At 39.9% G+C, this 22368-nt stretch overlaps 2 protein-coding genes and 1 non-coding gene across 4 annotated transcripts in view; 1 reads left to right on the top strand and 2 right to left on the bottom strand.

Moving 5' to 3' along the window:
• Nucleotides 1-12528, bottom strand: part of banp (BTG3 associated nuclear protein) — a 162430-nt gene extending 149902 nt beyond the window's left edge. For both annotated transcript variants that reach the window (XM_034176811.1, XM_034176810.1), the window contains exons 1-4: nt 12407-12528; nt 7561-7639; nt 6432-6541; nt 6099-6298 (exon numbers count right to left, since the gene is read on the bottom strand). In XM_034176811.1, the coding sequence (XP_034032702.1) occupies nt 6099-6298; nt 6432-6541; nt 7561-7630 (380 nt within the window). In that variant the 5' untranslated portion in view covers nt 7631-7639; nt 12407-12528. The remainder of the gene's footprint in view (nt 1-6098; nt 6299-6431; nt 6542-7560; nt 7640-12406) is intronic.
• Nucleotides 12529-12777: 249 nt separating this feature from the next.
• Nucleotides 12778-12850, bottom strand: trnar-acg. The gene has a single exon. It is a non-coding gene; the product is annotated as a tRNA-Arg (tRNA).
• Nucleotides 12851-21761: 8911 nt separating this feature from the next.
• The window catches only part of ces2b (carboxylesterase 2b), a 65070-nt gene continuing 64463 nt past the window's right edge, over nt 21762-22368 (top strand). The window contains exon 1 of the mRNA XM_034176812.1: nt 21762-21888. Within this exon, the coding sequence (XP_034032703.1) occupies nt 21804-21888 (85 nt within the window). The 5' untranslated portion in view covers nt 21762-21803. The remainder of the gene's footprint in view (nt 21889-22368) is intronic.

The following is a 22368-nucleotide window of genomic DNA, read 5'->3' on the forward strand; positions in this document are numbered from 1 at the left end:
TGAAGATGGAGCCACCAGGCAGGAGGAGAAGAGGGAGACCAAAGAGGAGGTTCATGGATGTGCTGAGAGACGACATGCAGGTGGTTGGTGTGACAGAGGAAGATACAGAGGACAGGGTGAGATGGAAACGATTGATCTGCTGTGGCAACCCCTAACGGGAACAGCCGAAGGACAAAGAAGAAGACTGAGATCACTACTTCGGGTATTACTGCAGTAGTTCTGGAATAGATAATATTTAAAAGTGTACGAACATTAAAGAAGACCTGCCGCCCCTTAACAAATCCAGTTTGCTCAGGTGAAACAATAGATGGTAAAATATTTTCCAGGCGATTGGCCAAGACTTTAGCCAGGATCTTAGCATCCACATTTATCAATGACAGAGGTCTGTAGGAGCTACAGAGATCCAGATCATTATCTTTTCTTAAGAGGAGACTTATGGATGCTTGTCTTAAAGTGGGTGGAAGAGTTCCCAATTGAAGTGATTCCATATACACAGCATGCAATAATGGGGACAATTTATCCTGAAATTTTTTTAAAAACTCAACTGAAAACCCGTCTGGGCCAGGAGCCTTGTTGTTTTGCATGCATCTCATAGCAAAATCTATTTCTTCTACCGTCAATGGTGAGTCAAGTTCTTTAAGAGAAACTGGGTTTATCACTGGGAAATTAAGACTATCTAGGAATAGGTTCATTTCTGTTGTTGTAAAATTTCCAAGGATCAATGCAACCATTTTTAGACATGAAATCAGAAAGAGATCTTGACATTAAAGATAGGGTTAGGGTTCGTGGGTTAGAACGATCTAGATTGGGGTCAATTACACAATTCATGTCCCCACCAAATATAAGGAGATTATTATTCAAAGAGGGAAGACGTTCAAAAAGCCTATTCATAAAATGTGGATCATCAAAATTGGGGGCATATATATTAAATAATAGGGTGGGAACATGGAATAGTGTGCTTACAATAATCAAGTATCTACCATCTTTGTCTGATATAACCTAAGAAGCTGAGAACTGAATTGACTTACCAATTAAAATAGCGACCCCTCTGGCTTTAGAATTGAAATTCGAGTGAAACACCTCAGAAACCCAGGGACATTTAAGTCTGACCTGGTCTTTGATACGCATGTGGGTTTCTTGTAGAAACACTAGATCAGCTTTAAGACATTTCATATGAGTAAATATCCTAGATCTCTTAATTGGACTCCCCATGCCTTTAATATTACAGCTCAAAAATCTCACAGAAGACCCAATACCATAAGTATTAGCTTTGGTAGACATTATTTACCTGGACATAGACATAGACTGAATGTGGACCCACCCAAAGGAAAGGAGTATAAAAAAAAAAAAAAACACAACACACACACTCAAAGATAGAACAACCCAACCCCCACCCACCCCCACAGCACCTACAATGACCCCATCCCCAAACAATGGAGTACCCAGTGCTAACTCCACAAGGAGTTGAATCTCTAAGACAAATACTTGCGTTTTTTTGACTAATGGTTAAGTCAGATTTCGGTTTGAGCTCCTACAAACCTAGCAACAATTTACGACAAGGCACAGCTAATGCAAGTCCAAATTGAACTGAAATTAACATGAAAATGGACAAGTGAGAAGAAAGAGGAAAAGAAAGAAAAATAACAATAATAATGATAATAATAATAAATAAAGAAAGAAAGAAAAATGAATAAAATTTAAAAAGGGGGGAGGGGAAAAAAAAGAAAAAAAAAAGAGCAAAGCATAACCTGCAAAGGCATGAAAACGACCGTGTATGAATCAGCAAAATATTATCAGTCACCACTTCAGTGTTGTGCATATTTTCTCAGTTTTCTTTCGTGCCTAGTGACCTGATGAATGCGGTGGCCTCTTCTGATTTAAACTCTCTCACTGCACCGTTGTGTGTAACACGGAGGCGCGCTGGGTAGAGCAGTCCGAAGCGAATCCCCGGTATCTCACGGAGCTGGCGTCGGACATCATTAAAGGCAGCTCGGGCGCGAGCCGTCTTCTGAGTGTGGTCGGGGAAGATGGAAAAGTTCATGTCACCGATCTTGATCCATTGCTGGACCCTGGCTCTGCGCAGTATGTCCACACAGTCCATATGATAATGCAGACGAGCAACGATGGGGAGGGGGCGCCCTCCGGGTCCCGGCTTCGGCTGGAAAGTGCGGTGAGCGCGGTCAACGAGGGGCTCTTTCTCAAGCTGGAATGCCTCCTTTAGCAGAGAGGAGACGGCCGTATTGATAGAAGAGGTCAAAAAATCCTCAGGGATCCCCACTAACCGTATATTGTTGCGCCGAGATCTTGCCTCCAAGTCCTCGCATTTAGTGTCCAGTCTTGTCAGTTCCGTTGACAGGTAATCCACCTTAGCTTGTAGTATAGAGATGTCGTCAGTGCAGGAGGAGAGCGACGTTTCCATTTCACCTACGGTGCCCTTCAGAGCGCGGACATCAGACTGGATGCTTGTAATGGTAGCAGATAGCTCGGACTTCACAGCCTGGAGCTCATCCTTGATGCTTGATAAATTTTGAGTCAGGGCCACTTGTAGCTCAGATTTAAAAATAACCGACATCTCGGTGCTGAGTGACGAGAGCAATTCGGCCTTGAAGTCATGGGGAAGAGAGCCGCCGCTTGCGGCTTCGAACGAGCAGGAGGGGGAGCACGAGCCACCACCAGCCGAGGATGGAGGGGGAGGAGAAGGCCGCGACGGCTGTATATTTAGCTTAGCTTGTTTTGGAGCCATCTTTACCGGGAAGAGGTCGGCGGTAAATTGAAGATATGGTGGCGAAGCAAACACACACCAAAAAACAAAAAAAAAGGAAAAAAGATTAAAAAGATGAAGGAAAGTGTGCCTAAGATTGGTTTTGAAGAAGTAGTTGCAGGAGCTAAGAAAAACACGTCCTACTCCATGAGTCACTGCACCGGAAGTCAAATGGCAACTTTCTGGCTTTAAGAAACACTATAAGAAATCAGGAAAAAAAATTGTGGCAGTCAGTAACGGTTACTTTTTTAGACGAAGCAGAGGGAAAAAAATATGGACTCACTCAATTCTGAGGAATAAATTATGGAATCACCCTGTAAATTTTCATCCCCAAAACTAACACCTGCATCAAATCAGATCTGCTCGTTAGTCTGCATCTAAAAAGGAGTGATCACACCTTGGAGAGCTGTTGCACCAAGTGGACTGACATGAATCATGGCTCCAACACGAGCAATGTCAATTGAAACAAACGAGAGGATTATCAAACTCTTAAAACAGGGTAAATCATCACGCAATGTTGCAAAAGATGTTGGTTGTTCACAGTCAGCTGTGTCTAAATTCTGGACTAAATACAAACAACATGGGAAGGTTGTTAAAGGCAAACATACTTGTAGACCAAGGAAGACATCAAAGCATCAAGACAGAAACCTTAAAGCAATATGTCTCAAAAATCGAAAATGCACAACAAAACAAATGAGGAACGAATGGGAGGAAACTGGAGTCAACATCTGTGACCGAACTGTAAGAAACCGCCTAAAGGAAATGGGATTTACATACAGAAAAGCTAAACGAAAGCCATCATTAACACCTAAACAGAAAAAAAAACAAGGTTACAATGGGCTAAGGAAAAGCAATCGTGGACTGTGGATGACTGGATGAAAGTCATATTCAGTGATGAATCTCGAATCTGCATTGGGCAAGGTCCAATGAGATTTATAAAGATGACTGCCTGAAGAGAACATGTAAGTTTCCACAGTCATTGACGATATGGGGCTGCATGTCAGGTAAAGGCACTGGGGAGATGACTGTCATTACATCATCAATAAATGCACAAGTCTACGTTGATATTTTGGACACTTTTCTTATCCCATCAATTGAAAGGATGTTTGGGGATGATGAAATCATTTTTCAAGATGATAATGCATCTTGCCATAGAGGAAAAACTGTGAAAACAATCCTTGCAAAAAGACACATAGGGTCAATGTCATGGCCTGCAAATAGTCCGGATCTTAATCCAATTGAAAATCTTTGGTGGAAGTTGAAGAAAATGGTCCATGACAAGGCTCCAACCTGTAAAGCCGATCTGGCAACAGCAATCAGAGAAAGTTGGACCCAGATTGATGAAGAGTACTGTTTGTCACTCATTAAGTCCATGCCTCAGAGACTGCAAGCTGTTATAAAAGCCAGAGGTGGTGCAACAAAATACTAGTGATGTGTTGGAGCGTTCTTTTGTTTTTCATGATTCCCTTATTTTTTCCTCAGAATTGAGTGAGTCCATATTTTTTCCCTCTGCTTGGTCTAAAAAAGTAACCGTTACTGACTGCCACAATTTTTTTTCCTGATTTCTTATAGTGTTTCCTAAAGCCAGAAAGTTGCCATTTGAAATGACTTTAGTTTTGTGTCATGTCTGTGATCTGCTTTTTTTCTACAAAATTAAACAACTGAATGAACATCCTCCGAGGCCGGTGATTCCATAATTTTTGCCAGGGGTTGTATTTAAGCATCTAGACATAGTGACAATGACTTGCTGAAGTTTGAACCCAGCATCAAAATGGGAAAGAAAGGAAATTTAACCCTCTGGGGCCGACGCCGTCTAAGACCAAGCTTTACTAAATTATAAATAACTTTTTAATGATATGAGATAGAAACTTACTTTTTTATTTTGCTGAAAAGTTATCTCTGCGGACTTTCAAGCCAACCATCGGCCATCTTTGTACTCCTCATAGAAGCTGTGTGATGACGTGCGCAATGTGAGTGTCCAATCGGAATTGGTTCACCGTCACATGGTTTTCCAAAATCCAATCGTAGGGCAGATTCACCTCACGTGAAAAGCCAAAGATTGTTTTCAGGAGTAATGTGTTACTACAAGTAGTTCGCCCGTTTGAAGAGCCCCCTTGGGTGCTCCAATGAGTGCATACTATTGGGCTCCAAATGTGCCCTGCGCCATTACGCACAGCGATCAGTGAAAGCAGACAGAGCAGACAGAGAGCCTCTGATGACAATCTCACGTGCTCAAACAAAGAGTGTGTAACTACCAGGATTGCTCCACTAGCTTGCATGTGAATTTTACTGGATAACTCTTTCTTTTACCATGAAGACAAAAAAAAAAGTCATAAACCATTTTGTATATATTGTTCAAAATGTGCATTTGTGTTTATTGTTTGAACCTTTTTGTTGTACAGTCTTTCACACAAGACCTCAAATTACCTTTATAAAGTGTCAAAACAGTTATTATCGTTTGCTGTGTGTTTTGAATAAATGTGTGTGGAAAATTATTTTTCCCTTTATTTTTTTCCTTCCTTATTTTTGATTGTAAACCTTTATTACACTTATAAAACACAACAAAAACATATATATTCTGAAAGCACAGGTTGTCCCGAAAAAAAAAGAGATATAAAACTTGATTGTGGGATGCAGGGAGAGCTGTTAACAGCAATAATAAAACATTTATGCCAGGCGAGTGAACTGTCCAAAAAATGCCCTCGGACCCCAGAGGGTTAAGCGACTGTGAACAAGGCATGGCTGTTGGTCGATGGGCTGGTCTAAGTATTTCATAAACTGCTGATCTACTGGGATTTTCACTCACAACCATCTCTAGGGTTTACAGAGAATGGTCCGAAAAAGAGGAGTGAGCGGCAGTTGTGTGGACAACACTGTCTTGTTGATGTCAGAGGGGAATGGGCAGGCTGGTGGAATGGGCAACTGTGCGACGCCATCATGTCAATATGGACCAACATCTCTCAGAGGTATTTCAGGCCATACTGTCCAGCCTTAAGTTAAGGCACGTCTGATGGCGAAAGAGGTCTAACTCAGAACTAGAAATGTATACTTAATAAAGTTTCCCGTTATGCAGGTGATTTCACATTATAAGAAAGCTCTGCACGGGATTCCTATGGTGTAGTGTTCACATGTTTACTGTGCATTAGTCAAAATTTTCACAAGAATTCATTGCTGCACACATATACACAGAAAGCGAGACTAATGTAAGCCCAAGAACACGTATAGCATGTCCTGCATGCTATGCGCATAGTGGTGTGACATACTAATGACTCAATCAAATTGTTTTCTAACAGAAAGAACAAACAAGAAATTATATTAATGTGTACTTGCATCTTACCAGCGCACTTTGTTCCAGGTCTGAGTGACACCTTGAGGTGATCCTGCTACCATAGGAACTTGGATTGGACTTTTCACAGATGGAAACATGCTATCCAATTTACGCCCAATGGCCTTACAGGTTGCATCAAGGCTCTGTAACTTGGATTCAATTGCCTCCAGTCGCTGGCCAATTGATGCACTGAATGACACCAACATGCTCTTTTGAAGAGAGAAAAGAATAAGTAGTCATATTTATTCAGTTGTCCACACATTCAACTAATACAGTCAATAACACTTCAAAATAAAGAAGTATGTGGCCTATGATAGTATCCATTCAACACAGATTTATTACCTTAATAAATGTTATGTCTTGGTTACTGTTGCTATTCTCCTGACTGCTGAATAATTTCCTCTTTTTCTTCTGAGGCCTTTCTTCAATGTCTTCATTATTGTCCAGGATGTCTGTCATGAATCAAATAGACACCAACAAAATAAGAGCATGTCAGTCTTCTAAGTTTGGAAGGTGTTTCTATCTGAAGTTTCACATCACAAATTTGTTTAGATGAATTTTGTTTTTATTCCACCTCCTAACAGAGGAGGATGGAGGTTGTGTAATCATTATTAATCACTATTTTTTTTTTACCGTTTCATCTGGCAGAAAATATTTCAAAATTTAACAGAAGAATTTCAAGAAACAAAAGGGGTCTTTTTTTATTTTACGCATTGCAAGACAGGTCTCTCTCTCTCTCTCTCTCTCTCTCTCTCTCTCTCTCTCTCTCAAAGATGTAAAGATATTTAAGATGTATCTATGTTTTACACAATTTTTTGTAATTGTTTTCATTATAACCAAACTGTGACCAAGACAAATTTTTTGGTGTAGTTAAATTTCTGTACACCAATCTCTGCCATTTCTTTGGAACAACAAACCCTGCAAAATCCACTACTTGCAGAAACAAGCATTTCTTAAGAAGCATTTCAAAAAGAGCTATCTTTCCAACTTTGAAAACGTGGATTGAAATAGTAAGGTGCGGACAACTAGAGGTATGACGTGGATTTGCTGATAAAGCAAAATGGTTTTCACAGCATCTGAGCCAAAGGAGAACAGTTTTGCTGTCATTTGTGTCCTCTGTGTCTGGTTTTCACTGTTTGTGGGACTCTAGCTGCTCAGCGCACATGCACACACGCACACACAGAGTGACAGTGAAGCAGATAAAGTGGAGAAAATGTATTTTGGAAGCTAACATTTATCCCAATGACAGCACTTCACAGCTCCTCTGGAATGGGAGTATTTTGGGTTTAGGACAAAAAAAGAGACAAGAGTCCATGAAGAGGATTGTGGATAACACTGAGTGGAAGGAAGAAAGAAAGAAAATTTGGCAGAAGTATGGTGTTACTATAAACAAAAAAAAAAATAATCATGATTTCTCCATAGGCAGAGGTCCTTTGAGTTGAAAATTTGTATTGTCTCACAAAAACCTTACCTGCACGGTCATCTTGGTTGAAGTCCTCCACTGTTATTTGCACAATATCTTCCAACTCTTGCTGTGACATTGTTTACAGCTGAAATAACATGACAGTAAGAAAACAACACAGTGAATTATTAGAAAGCACTTTTAGATTTTTTTAAAACCCTACCTATGTTCTTGGAAACATTTCTCCTGCCAAAAAATTGTGTGTGTGTATATATATATATATATATATATACACACACACACACACACACACACGTTGACTACCTGTCACTATGTGATGGTAAACTGAGGGCATAAATGGACTCGTTGGTGACTGCTCACCAACAAGTTTGGAGATGGGACTCATATGACTCACAGAACCGCTGAGTGGAAGAGGCACATGTCCGCTCAAGAATCAAAATGGACTTGGACTTTTTGACACTGAGTGTTCCACAGTACAGAGTTGGGCTCATGTAACTCTCACATTCTCAAAGCGGATCAGGCTCACTTCCTCTTAGGGCCTATCCACACAGAGGCGAGTTTAGGCATATCCAGGTTTAGGTTTGTATCTTATCGGTATTACATCCACATGGACCCTGCGTTTTCAGAGCCCGAAAATGGTATATTTTAAAACCGAGTGGCTAAATCTCAAAAGGCTACCTTTGCGTTTTCATGTGTACAACTAATACGCAACTTTTGTGAAATGATAATGCCATCGCTTTTTTTTTGTCTTGGATGATTCTTAATGTCATTTATTTTCACTCTTGGCAAAATGCTGAAGAGACGATGGATGGCTATGGTGAATGCTGACAAGAATAAAGGGGTTGTTACTATAACAATTTAATTCCAGAAAAGGCTTTCAACTTTTAAAAGTTTTGAAAGTTAATTTTCTTTCTGCTTGTTGGTGGTGAAGCAAGCAGCGGCCTCCTCCAGCTTGGGCTCAGAAATGCACCCGAAGCAGACTGCTCAATCTGTTGGACTCCAGTTGCAGCCTGGTGGTGAGGACAGTCCCAGCTAAACCAAGAGGAAAAATCTTAGGGACGTTTTTAAAAACACCACCACCCTGTGTTTATTCACAAGCAATTTCCATGATAAGGAATTAAAGCATTTCCAGACATCATCTTCTAAAACAATGGTGTCTTATGTGGATAACGGCTTTTGGCAAGCTGGGATGATGAATCCAGCTGAAAGGGCACAAAAGGTCAGATTAAAAAAAAACTTCATATTTACTCAGTGTGCCACTTTGAAAAGTTCTCGCTTCTGCTGCTAAAATTTGGTGGGTCTACATACAGTAGTGGTGGGCAAATCGATCTAAATATCAATATCAAAACTAATGTTGATATTGATCGAAAGCAGTGTAATAAGATCAATACTTTAGTTTCAGTTTTTCTCCTGTATACACTGCTGCAGTTACAAAAGAAGTGCACTAAAGAGGAGGAATTTTGTTTTATTTTTGAATTTCATGAACACACATTCTACTTATTCTACTTGTTCTATGTTTGTTGAGGTGATAATTTTGTATACTGTTTATTTAAAAAAAACATCCAGAAAAGAAATGCAATGAAGAGAGAAATTTTGTATTGAAGTTTCTAAACACTACTTGAAAAAATAATTTACTTTCATTTGTCCTCAAGTGATAATTTTGTGCACTTTGTTTAAGAAAAAATCCAGACATCACGGTTTATGGGGAAAATTTGTTTTGTTACAGCTAAACTGTTTCTGAACAAAAACTTTTATTATGATAATGATGTATTGCCTATTTACCTATAAACTTTGTAAAAATTCTGTCCTGGGGCCTGTACTACGAAGCGGGGCTACTGGCTTATCAGGGTAACTTCGTGAGTAAGTTGATGACGTGTGGAGTAACTTCCCATTTAACCCGTACTACGAAAGGTGGATAGGTTTTGATCAACGTATGCTGCTATGGCAATTTATGCTGTGTGCCAAACCTGCTCCGAGCAGGTTATGTTCTCGGTTAGCTTGAGGTTTTCGCTTAACCACTCCCTTTATAAGTACCGTCCATCCACCTTCAATCACTCCGAAGACAATGCCGGCCTACCTGGATGATCCGTTTGATATTGGGGCACAAATTGTGAGGGGCTCTCTTCGCAGGGCGAGGGTTTTTAAACACCACCAGAATCCGCTGACATACCCGGACGATATTCTCTATGAAAGATATAGATTCTCAGCCGAGGGAATTCGTTATCTTTGTCAGCTGATCGGGCCAGAAGTCTTTAACATCACTCATCGTACACTGTAAAAAATGACTGCTGTTTTTACAGGAAAACACTGGCAGCTGTGGTTACCAGGGAATTCATGTAAAAAATACAGCAGTTAAATGTACAAAAAAAGAGATCTCTTGTTTGTAGATTTAACAGTTCTTTTAATGTGAGTCAGCCGTGGTTCATTCACTGTAAATCCATATACGTATTATGTCTGTAATGTTATCTACTGTGCTGCTGTATGTTTTACAGGAATTCCCTGGTAGCATTTATTTCTTCAAACGGTGCTGTGTTTACAGAGAACTTTTTGAAAACGACAAAGGAAAAGATCATGTCCATTTCTCCAAGGCCTTAAAGTGAATCATAGCTGTCTCGGATTCGTTGTTGATCGCTCCTTGCATCTGGAGTCAGACGCAAATTTACCACATATTCACGCACCATTTGAGTGGATGTGTTACACTGCAGATTTCACAACGTTGGGTGGCAAATACTGCAATGTAAACTACAAAGCTATAACAGTGTGAAAAAACACAAATGTATTAGATGTACCTCATTTGTGGGGAGCAAGCTGAATGATATATTGACTGTTATATTTACAAATATATAATCAGAGGTGTCAAGTAACAAAGTACAAATACTTCGTTACTGTACTTAAGTACAGTAACGAAGTAGAAATACTTCGTTACTGTACTTAAGTACACTTTTTAGGTATCTATACTTTACTCCATTACTTATTTTTCTGCCTACTTCTGACTTCTACTCATTACATTTTCACACAAGTATCTGTACTTTCTATTCCTTACATTTTTAAAACAAACAGCCTCGTTACTCTTGGCTTCAGTTTAATGTTTATATATATATTTCACGTCATGTGCGACTGTAATCAACTTTTCTGCAGCACGGCTTTGCTTTGAAACGTGAACCAATCGAAGCAGTGGTTCGCAGATTGAAGCAATGCTTCGACCTATTGCTTCGTTTATTCTTTCTTTCTTTCGCTTACTTTTCCCCCGCTAAAACCCTAAAGAGCATACTTCTGTGAGTATTATTTACCTTTTCTATGTTAAACCGACCTGTTATGGTCTTCTGAAACAGTTGATAGATGTATTTTATAACTTAAAAACGGGAGCGACGCTAACGCGTTAGCATGTCTATGGCATTTTCAATGTTAAAACTTAGCATTAAGCAATTGCAGCTCTCATCACGTTTGGGTGCATTTGTTTTTAAATTGTAATATTTCTTAAATTTATTTTTGTTTATATATTAATAATCTAATGATGATTATATACAATTTTAGAGAAAGAGGCAAAAAGAACCTGAATAGAAACACAACAAAAAATATAAAAGCAACTAACAATGAACATACATACATACATACATAAGTGTTTCCTGTGAACACCTAGTGACTCTTACACCTCCACTTCATCCCTGTCTTATTTAATGACAGTTTGTTTTGGTCAGACCATATTTTCAATGTGTTGTGATTTTCTCCAGAACTATCTGCCAAACTAGAAAACTGCTGCATCCTAGTAAGAGCAGAATACTACTGGAATGAATTTGAATAAGGAAAGTTGTGTTTTTTGTTTTTTTTTTCCTTCACTAAATGGATGCTGCACTCACTGCAATTTATTGTCTGGAATAGTCCCAGATTGCATTTCAGAGCTTCTACGTAGAATTGAAACATTTTCATGCAGGTGGTGTTGGGGGGTAATTTTGGGTCTTGGGCCACATGTAGAACGAATCAGTTTTTAAATTAAGCTTTCAATTCATATAGTGGCATCTACCTTTTTTTTTTAAAGGTTACTTTATACTTTAAGTAGGTTTTGGAGCACATACTTTTTCACTTTTACTTGAGTAAAGAGGTCAAGTAGATACTTCAACTTTTACCAGAGTGTTTTTAAACTGCAGTATCTATACTTCTACTTAAGTAACAAATGTGTGTACTTTTGACACCACTGTATATAATTCAATATAACTGTTACAGTTTTAACCAGATAATGCAATTTCCGAAATCAACACCGCCCCCCCCCCCCAAAAAAGGTTCCTCTATTCATCCCTTTTAATGGAAATCTTAAATTTGGAGGCCCTTCTTTAGTGAGACATACTAACGGCAGCAGCATTATAATAGTTAAATCAAAAGCGGCAAGAAACGCCTCCAAATAGACCTATTAGTTGTTTCAGCCTACGCTGTTTTACAGCCAATAAAGATATTTATGACGAAAAGACAAATGATGTAGCTTTCTTGGATTAGCTCATTAGCTATTTAGAGTTGGATAACTGGGCGGGGGTCTCTCGGTAATATGAAGCGCGGATAAAACTAAACAGACGCCGAATTATTACTCGGCTTTGCATTTGTGGAACATTAACTGAACGAATTAAATCCCTACAATATTTGAACAGCATGCGTTAGCTAACTATCCCCAATACAAGCTACGCGCAGTCCTGCAAGTCTACGTGCTAAAGCTAAAATAGCGCAAAATAAACCGCATGAGCTAGCGCCATGGTTAGCATGCTAGTCGGGCCTGATGGACGAAGAAATGTGGTAATGACAGAAACAGTTTGGACGAAATTAAAAAGATTTTTTTGTTTTTGATGCAGGTTCCGTGCGAAGGTGCTGGCACACGACACACGCACTGAGGAACATTGTGTTATATTACCGTGTGAATGACGAATTCTCGTGTTGTTTGTAGAGATTCCGATAATGGCGTCCTTCCTCGCGAGAGATGGGCCCGTTTCTGAAGCCGTGGGGAAAGCTCAGTGTGATCGCAGCTAATTCATTTCCCAACTGAGGGCAAACAGATCTTCCAACCACAATTACACAGTAATGATTAAAAAAAAAAACTGGACCCAAGTATCACTTTTTATTCAGTGCACCAGTGCAAACAGATGAATCTGTTTCAGTGTCTCACAAATGTGTATCAACTCTACATAAAGCCCCATTAAAGATCAGTTGTGGCGGTTCCGTGCCAAAAAAGGGTACAAGCAAGAGAATAAGAAACGTAATTGCAAAGAGTAAAAGAAAAAATGTCGAGCCAGCCAGGAGTCGAACCTAGAATCTTCTGATCCGTAGTCAGACGCGTTATCCATTGCGCCACTGGCCCGGTATAGAAATTTTGTTCTGCATAGTCCTAATATGAGGAATCATCCACTCAAACTGCTTTTTCTCAAAATGAATTTTTTGCTGGATTTATCCTTGGGGTCAATTTGACCCCATTCAAAGTTTGTCATTCAGAAAATAATACTTGACTTTTTTTTTTTTGTTTGTTTGTTTTCCTTCATATTTCATGACTTCTAATTTAATGGGTACATTTGATTTCACATAAAATTTTCACAATGCCATTTTTTTCATTGTGCTGAACACATATTACACGCATCGGTGGTCCTCTGGGGTCAATTTGACCCCAGGCTCTTTTAGCTGTCTGTGTGTGACCCATGTGAAAGGTAACATCCCCACACCTGCAGGTGCAGAGTTGATACTTTTGAGTTGATACATGACATTGGGGGTGGGGGGTGGCATTGGGGGTATGAATGCATGTGTGTTTGTCTATGAATGTGTGGTCTACTTCTCACACTCCTGAGAACTGATACAACTGATAATTCCCGCACTGTGAGGAGTGGGATTTTCCTGCAAGGACACTGGTAGTTCATGCAAAATAAGGAAGGAGCAAACGTATAAAAGCTTGCACCGCAGCCCTTGAGCCAATTCATTCCTTATTGTGCTCCATCAGAACTGCAATCTTCATGACGTCCCTCTTTTTCTTTCTCTGTCTCTCTTGAAAATGTCATCTGGGAAAAGATTTACAGTGAATGAAGTTTTGACAGTGAAAGTGAAATAGAGGAGAATATGTCTGAGACAGAGGATTGTGTTGAGGAGGACCCAGATTTTGAAGTTTTCTCATCTGTTGAGAATGAGATTGTTGACCCGCCTGTCTTCACTCAACCATGAACAGCCAGGATCACTTCCAAAAACTGGAAGTTAAAATGGTCCCTTTCCCCACTTCAACAGCAGTGTAGACTTGGTGCTGCTAATATAATCAAAATGGTACCAGGCCCCACAAGATACGCAGTCAGCCATATTGAAGACATCAAGTCATCATTTGAGCTGTTCATAACTTCAACAATTAAAAATGTTGTTCTTGGGATGACAAATTTAGAGGGGAAGTGTGTGTATGGGGACAGTTGGCAAGACTTGGATGTGGTTGACTTAGAAGCCTACAACGTCCTGCTCATCGAAAGGTGAAGCAACAGCAAGCCTTTGGAATGTGAGACTGGAAGGGCAATATTTCCAGCCACCATGTCTTTGAAGACATTTCAAGTTATATCCCGTGTAATTCGCTTTAATGACAAACAAACGAGGCAAGGTCTACGAGAGCGTGACAAACTTGCAGCAATGAGTGTTGGGAAAGTGTAGTGACACGGACCCACAACAGGGGGCGTAAATGAACGGACAATGGATAAGCCAAAATACAACAATTTAATGTTGTGAATGTGCACAACGGAAAACAGACAGATGCAATATTGGAACAATAGTCAATAATACAAAGGTGGCGTGTGGGCAGGCTCGAGGATAGAAGACGCCTGTCCAGAGAAGAGCCGGGTCCCACGCGATTTCCACTGCCAGCGGATCTGGAGCACAACAGAGCCGCCAAGTCCTGAGTCCCCAGGTGGCCACTCCCTCCGACTGTCAGATCTGGTACTGCTGGCAGGAAGAACAGACAGGTGATGGTGGGTGCATGCACACCCAGCAAACAGTCAGCACAGTTCCCTCTTGGTGGAAAAAACCTCCACCTCCTAATCACAATTCTCTCGGAGCTCGTGCAGATCCTAATGTCACACTTAGCAGAGTCTGGAATGAGGAGCGGAGACGCCAACTCCCCAAACACAGCTACAGTTCGAGGTGTACAAAAGGTACGTCTGCAAACTCAGAATTAATTAGTCAAGCACAGAAGCAAGGACGTTACAACTGTTGACGCTTAGCTGAACAAATGTGTTCATATGGCACAAAACAGGCTGAGAAGTTTACCTGACGGGCAGAACGATTTCTCGGCAGGGAAGTGGAGTTGCTGCCCGGCTTTTATGGGATGAGGTGATTGTGGCTGATGACTGACAGCTGTCACTCCCGGCTGATCCTGAGGGGCGACTGCGCCCTCTCGTGTGTGAAGCCCGTACTTCAGGCAGGGCGCCATCTGGTGGTGGGCCAGCAGTACCTCCTCTTCAACGGCCCACACAACAATAAGGGATGTGTGGGACAAGTGGGTGCAGCCTTTACCCATGCTTTACAATCCAGGCCCCAACGTGACAGTTGATGAGTGCTTGGTTGCATTTTGGGGGCGCTGTCCATTTCCACAATATATGCCGAGTAAACTTGCCAAATATGGTATCAAAATATGGGCAGCATGTGATGCACAGTTCAGCTTTGCCTGGAAGATGCAGGTTTATACAGGCAAATCTCCTGGCGAAAAACCTGAAAAAATCAGGGCACAAGGGTTGTGCTTGATACGGCTGAAGGAGTGCTTTTGCATAATATTACATGTGGTCATTTTTTCACATCTTACGCCCTGGGTGAGGAACTGCTCAAAAGGAAGGTTACGATGTTGGGGACAGTGAGAAAGAATAAACCAGAGCTTCCCTCTGAACTTCTTGCTGTCAAAAACAGGAAAGTAACATCTTCAGTGTTTGCCTTCACTGACAAAGCAACTGTGGTCTCCTATTGCCCCAAGAAAGGGAAAAATGTCCTTCTGCTCAGCACCATGCACAAAGATGCTGCCCTGAGCACCAGAGAAGACAAAAAAACACAAATGGTGCTGGACTACAGTGAGAGAAAAGGTGGGGTGGACAACCTGGACAAGGTCACAGCTACATACATTTGTCAACGCATGACTGCCCGTTGTCATCTTCTTCCACATCACTGATGTGAGTGCATACAATGTGTTTGTGATATGGTGTGAAATAAACAAGGATTGGAACAGGGGAAAACTGAGTTGAAGGGGGATTTTCCTGGAGCAGCTTGGAAATGCACTGGTGAAAGCCCAGATTGAGAGAAGGCCATGCCTTCCGAGAGCATCAACAGCTGCTGCAGCTATTGTGAAGGACATACAGTCAGAGACAAACACCCCGACTCCTCCAATGACACAAACCGCAGGCAAGAAATGCGGTAGGTGTCAGGTTTTTCCTACCTGAAATGATTCGAAGACCAGCATGACCGTTTCACTGTGCAAGAAATATGTCTGCAAGGATCATGCGCACACAATCTGCACATCCTGTGTAAAGTAATGCAGACTAGAAGCTTGACTGTGGAAGTGTTCCATGTTCTATCTGAGTCATTATGATTTTCTGTTTCACAAACAGGTGAATTTTCTAACATGTAAACCCCCTCACATACACCAAAAAAGCACCCCCCACCAAAAAAACCTCTTGAACTCTGCCTTTGCCAGTCCCAAGCCTGGAAAACAAAAGAGGAGGGAGGAGTCAGGTTTTATAGTTAACCACAAATATGTGACAAAAAAGGAAATAAAATAAGTAAATTTGCTTATGAGAGGAAGGTGGGGGTACCAACATCAATCAATATGGTTCATTCTGCGAGAGTCATGAATGTGCACCCCAAATTAGAAAAGATTTGGATGAAAGATTTTCAAGATACTCTACCTCTAAAACTGAAAGTTTGACCTGATGGTGGCACTGCAAGAAAGGTCATACCATCACTAAAACCAGTAGGGTTCAGACTCTTCATTAACATCATTAATGCTGTCAGTAAATTTTAGAAGATTTGGATGAAAACATTTCAAGATAAATTATTTGTAATTGAAAAGTTTGGCCTGGTGGTGGCGCTAGAGAACAGATCATGCTTTCATTATCAAGGGGTATTTACATATTCAACAAATAAAAGTGCTTGGCACAAAAACGTGGTCAACAATTTTCTGTAAATCATTTTAGGAGGCAAATGTCCCTTGGGGTCAATTTGACCCCAAGGGACATCAATCTCTCTCACCACATCCACTTGGGCCTCCATCCTCTCTCATTGCTTTGTGGGTCCAGCCTCAGCATCCTTCTCCAGACTATTAGTTTAAGCTCCTTCCACAGATGTTCAATAGGAGTTAGATCAGGGCTCACAGAAGGCTACTTCACAACAGTCCAATGTTTTGTTCTTAGCTATTCTTGGGTGTTTGGTTTTCGTTGTGTGTTTTGGGTCATTATCCTGTTGGGGGACCCATGACCTGGGACTGAGGCCAAACTTTCTGACACTGGGCAGCGCATTTCGCTCCAGAATAACTTGATAGTCTTGAGATTTCATTGTAACCTGCACAGATTCAAGTCACCCTGTGCCAGATGCAGCAAAGCTGCCCCAGAACATAACTGAGCCTCCTTCAGGTTTCACAGTGCTGTTGTTTTCTTTGTATGCTTCATTTTTGCATCTATGAACATAAAGCTGATGTGACTTGCCAATAAAGCTCCAATTTTGTCTCATCTGTTCAAAGGACATTCTCCCAGAAGCTTTGTGGCTTGTCTACTTTGGCTCAAACACCGGCGGATGGTGTGATTTGACACTGATGTACCTTGACTTGTTCTGGGCTCTTTGGTTACTTTTCATATTATCCACCTCTTCGATTTATCAACAATTATCCTCTTGTGGGCACATCCAGGGAGGTTAGCGACAGTCCTGTGGACCTTAAACGTCTGAATAATATGTGCAACTGTAATCACAGGAACATCAATCTGCTTGGACGTGGTCTTGTAGCCTTTACTTTGAACATGTTTGTCAGTAATTGTCTTTCTAATTTCCTGAGACAACTCTGTCCTTACCTTTCTGTGGTCCATGTTCAGTGTAGAACACACCATGATACCAAACAGCACAGTGACTACTTTTCACCTGTTCAACAGGCACACTGACTGATTACAAGTTTGAAGACACCTGTGATGCTAATTACAGGACACACCTTAGTTTAACATGTCATCTTTTCTTGGGGTACCGTCATTTTTGTCAAGGCCACTTTCATGAGTTTTTTTTAAATGAGTCAGTCGAATCAGAATTCAACAGTTAATCTTCAGTGAATTTTGTATTTATTATTACTTTTGTCACTGAGAAGAAGCACTGATGAGACCTTTAACGGATGCTGGCCCTGCATCCCAGGGTGCCAGACTGACATCAGGATGCCCTGCCTGTTGCACCAGTGACTGGAAGTCGTACCTCTTTGGGACCTATCAGTACTGGACATGGACACACATAGATTCATACTGCGTTTACACATAACGACGAATGCCACAAAGTATACATTCTTGGCTGCTGATCACGAATGTGATGATTTGGGGCAGAGGTGTCAGGAGTCCTCAGGAACCGTTGCAACCTGTAACCATGCATTACGATTAATGGCACATATCGCTGGCGAATTATCACAAACCATTACGCACGGTCAATAATAATGCAACGGTGAATAATTACGTTCTGTCACAAATCTGCCAAGAATGTTGTGAATCAGGTGAATTGTCTCCACACACCCCCCATATTCATCCTACCATCAGCTGCTGAACAGTTCACATCACTCCAGATTGCTCCTCAACATCCATGAATCTACAGCAGAAGAACTTTGTGATGCATACTTAGTTGAGCTTTGTGCCATGGAGTTGCACAGAAAGGAGGAGGAGCAGACGGAGAGAGAAATGTCTGGCTGCACGCGGCTCTCTTCCCACTCGTTCTCCAGAACTTCAGGCACAACGGCAGGTGGAACACCTGCAGAAGCGCGCTGAGGAACACTGAAACAAGATTTAGCCCACTTGGCGTCACTGTCCTTCTTCAACAATGAAAATGAAAATGTACGCGGTGCAGCAGGGTTTATGTTAAATGTTAAAAATGTTAAATGTGACACCACGTTACAATCTGTGTCAAAACTTGACAGCTTCCGTGTCAGTTCGTAACAACGCGTGACAGTATGAGCTCCAAGAACCATCACAGGAACTACTATGAATGCTGTCACGCTCTATTAGGGATCATCACGAATCAAGACATATCAGCACACTTAGTTGTGAACTCCACGACATGATGCGAAATGAGGGTGGTGTGTGACATTCATGGAAGATTTTTTGACAGCCAAAAACATGCTCCACAAATATCACACATCGACACACACTGTTAAGAAAACTATTCAGATGCGTTAAGTCACATTAAGAATGTCAGGAATGTGCTACGAATGACAGAAAAATGACATTTGTAACGTGTCCTGCCTGTGTGTAAACGCAGCATAAAGACCCAAGATGGACTGCTGTTTAATTTCAATTAAGAACTCTGTTTTTGTTGCTCTTATGTTTTTTTCTGTTTGTTTGGTTTTTTGTTGTTGTTGTTGTGTTGCCTGTGTGCTTGCTCTGGGGGTGTTGTAAAGGTTAGACCTTACTCGTGTGAAGCGCCTTGAGGCAGCATTGTTGTGATTTGGCGCTACGCAAGTAAAATTATTTGAATTGAATTGTCAGTTTCAAGTTATTTTGGTGACTTCACATTCAGCTACTCTCATATATTTATGAATGATATTGATACCAAAACACTAAGTGGCTTCTTAATCAAAGATATCAGTGACCATTTACCAATTTTTACAATAACTGATCTAAACTTAAATAAAAAATGTACTGAGAAAATACAATATTGTAAGCATTTGGAATCTGAAGAAGCTATCACAGCCTTAAAACATGATTTACTTTTACAGAATTGGAATCCCATTTATGCAAAACAGGATGCTAACATGGCATATTCAGAATTTGAAAACATATTTCTCAATATAGATAACAAAAATTGTCCAGTTATACAGTATAGTAATAAGAATAAATATAAAGCATGGATAACTAAAGGTCTTCAGAAGTCTTGCAAGAAAAAAAAAATGCTATACAGAGAATTCATTAAAACTAAATCAAGAGAGGCAGAGATTAAATATAAGGACTATAAAAATAAATTAACAACTATCATGCGGAATTGTAAAAAATCATACTTTGGAAAGATACTAAATTACAATAAAAACAACATAAAGGAAACATGGTAAATCCAAATCAAATAACTATCCATCATATTTTACGTATAAGAACAAAGATGAATATGACATGAGCCAAGTAGTAGATCGTTTCAATAAATTCTTTGCTAATGTTGGGCCAGCTCTGGCAGCTGAAATTCCATACAGCCCATGGGAAAATCATCAATTAATTGACAGATATCACACACAATGTTTCTTGGTCAGTCGATGAAAGGGAAATTATTAAGGTAGTTAGTACAGGTAAAAGTAAAAAGTCAATGGATCATAATGATGTGCATATGTCTTTAGTAAAGCAAATAATTGCTGAAATTGCAAAACCATTAGCATATATTTTTAATAAATCATTTCAAACTGGAACTGTTCCAAACAGTATGTTTAAGGCAGTTCTTTTTTTGCAGATGATACAAACCTGTTTTGTTCAGGAGAAAATCTGCAGCAATTATTGTCCGATTTACATATTGGAATGATAAAGTTAAAGAGATGGTTTTATATTAATAAATTATCACTAAATTAGTCTAAAACTAAAATAATGTTATTTGGGAATTACAATAAAGACATAGTTGTACAAATTCAGTTAAACATACAAGGGGTAATCATAGAGCGAAAGCTCATATTCAACATATTCAAAAGAAAGTGTCAAAAAGTATTGCAGTACTAAATAAGGTAAGGCATGTTCTTGATTGCAAAGCACTTCATACTCTGTACTGTTCATTGGTTGCTCCCTACTTGGCTTACTGTGCTGAAGTTTGGGGCAATAATTATAAAACTACATTGCAATCATTATTCATTCTTCAAAAAAGAGCATTAAGAACGATTCACAATGTAGGTTATCGAGATCACACCAATTCATTGTTTATTAAATCTAAAATATTAAAACTTCATGATATGATTATGTTTAAAACTGTGCAATTAATGTATAAAGTGAAAAATAAACAACCACCCCTCAGAATTCAAGAATTTTTCAAGGAGAGAGAGAGGAAAATATAATTTAAGGGGCTTGTATCATTTTAAAATTGCTGGCGCTCAGACAACCAGGAAAGACTTTTGTGTTTCTACTTGTGGACCTAAAATATGGAATAATCTGGCGAAGAAACTCGAGCAATGTCCAAATGTCAATCACTTTAAACTCCAATATAAGAAACTGATGTTTTCTGAATATGTGAAAATTGTCTAAATTCTCTGAATCCTGTGAAAATTCAATTATTGTTGAAGGACTATATAGCTGTTAGATAAAGTATGGACAATTATGTTTCTGTGTAGGCTCTCAGGCTCTCTTACGTTATTGATTTTGTATTTTTTGGGATTATGCGATTTGTGCTGTTGTTGGTTTGGATATGATGAGGAATTTGAGTTTATTGATTATTTTAAGATGTCTGTGTTTTGCTGTTCTGCTCACTTTGTTTTGTTTTGGTTTTGTTGTGATAAGTAAAAGTTGCTGAGGTAAAAGGGGTAGGTGTATATAAGCTAAGCTTTGCTTCTGTCTACATCCTTTAGGATGCATGACTTGACTGGCTGAGAAATCAGTTTTGTTTTATTTTGTTTTGTTTTATTTTGTTGCAAAGTTCTTTCGTTGAACGCAATAAACTTGAACTTGAACTTGACCACTGTGGGTTTTTCTTTCTATAGCAGAAGGGTACCAACACTTTTTTTTGCCACGTATGTAAAACGTCTTAAACTAAGAAGTTAGAAAAAAAAATCACCCTCTGTACACTTGTCATGAAGGAGGAAATTATCTGTTGAGCCCAAAACCGTTTTTGTAACAGGCTGTAAACATGTTTATTTCTGCTCTAAAGTTTGACATTTTAAAATGGGCCTCAAGCGGCCAATCCAGGAATTGCACTTCCAGATTGGGGTCAAAATACGGGCTCCAGTGTTGTCGCTTGATTGTAACAAAGGAGTGTTTACAAAGGGGTGGGGTCAAGCCTTTAAAGGAGACCTGATCAGGGGGTGGTGCGACTGAAGCATGTTACGTTACAGATTTCTGGGTGACTATCTGGGAGACGATCGAGGACCTTACTGTTGGCCGCTGTGTTGGAACTGACCAGATATGTCTGTTAAGGACTTCAGAGCTCAAAATTTCTTCATTCTTGCAGCAGCTGTTTTGATTTGGTGTGTTACTGCAGACTTGCATGGTAAGTTGGGAAAAATTGTCATTTCAGGGCATAAAAAGAAACAACTTCATATGCAGTTTGACATATGTCTTCCACTGATTAACCTATTTGTTTATTGATTATTGTTGGAAATTCTCTGCCTTTAGAGGGCTTTATTGTAGCTGGGGCGGCTTACAATGCGTCCAGAAAGTATTCACAGTGCTTCACTTTTTCTACATTTTGTTATGTTACAGCCTTATTCCAAAATGAAGTAAATTATTTTTTTCCATCAAAATTCTACTCACAACACCCCATAATGACATGGAAAATAGTTTCTTTTTAATTTTTGCAGATAATTAAATATAATAATAATAATAATAATAATAATAATAAAAACTAAGAAATTACATGTACATAAGTATTCACACCCTTTGCTCAATACTTTGTTGATGCACTTTGGCAGCAATTACAGCCTCAAGTCTTCTTGAATATGATGCCACAAGCTTGGCGTTCCTATCTTTG

This window comes from Thalassophryne amazonica, chromosome 8, assembly GCF_902500255.1.
Source record: "Thalassophryne amazonica chromosome 8, fThaAma1.1, whole genome shotgun sequence".
Classification (NCBI taxonomy): Eukaryota; Metazoa; Chordata; class Actinopteri; order Batrachoidiformes; family Batrachoididae; genus Thalassophryne; species Thalassophryne amazonica.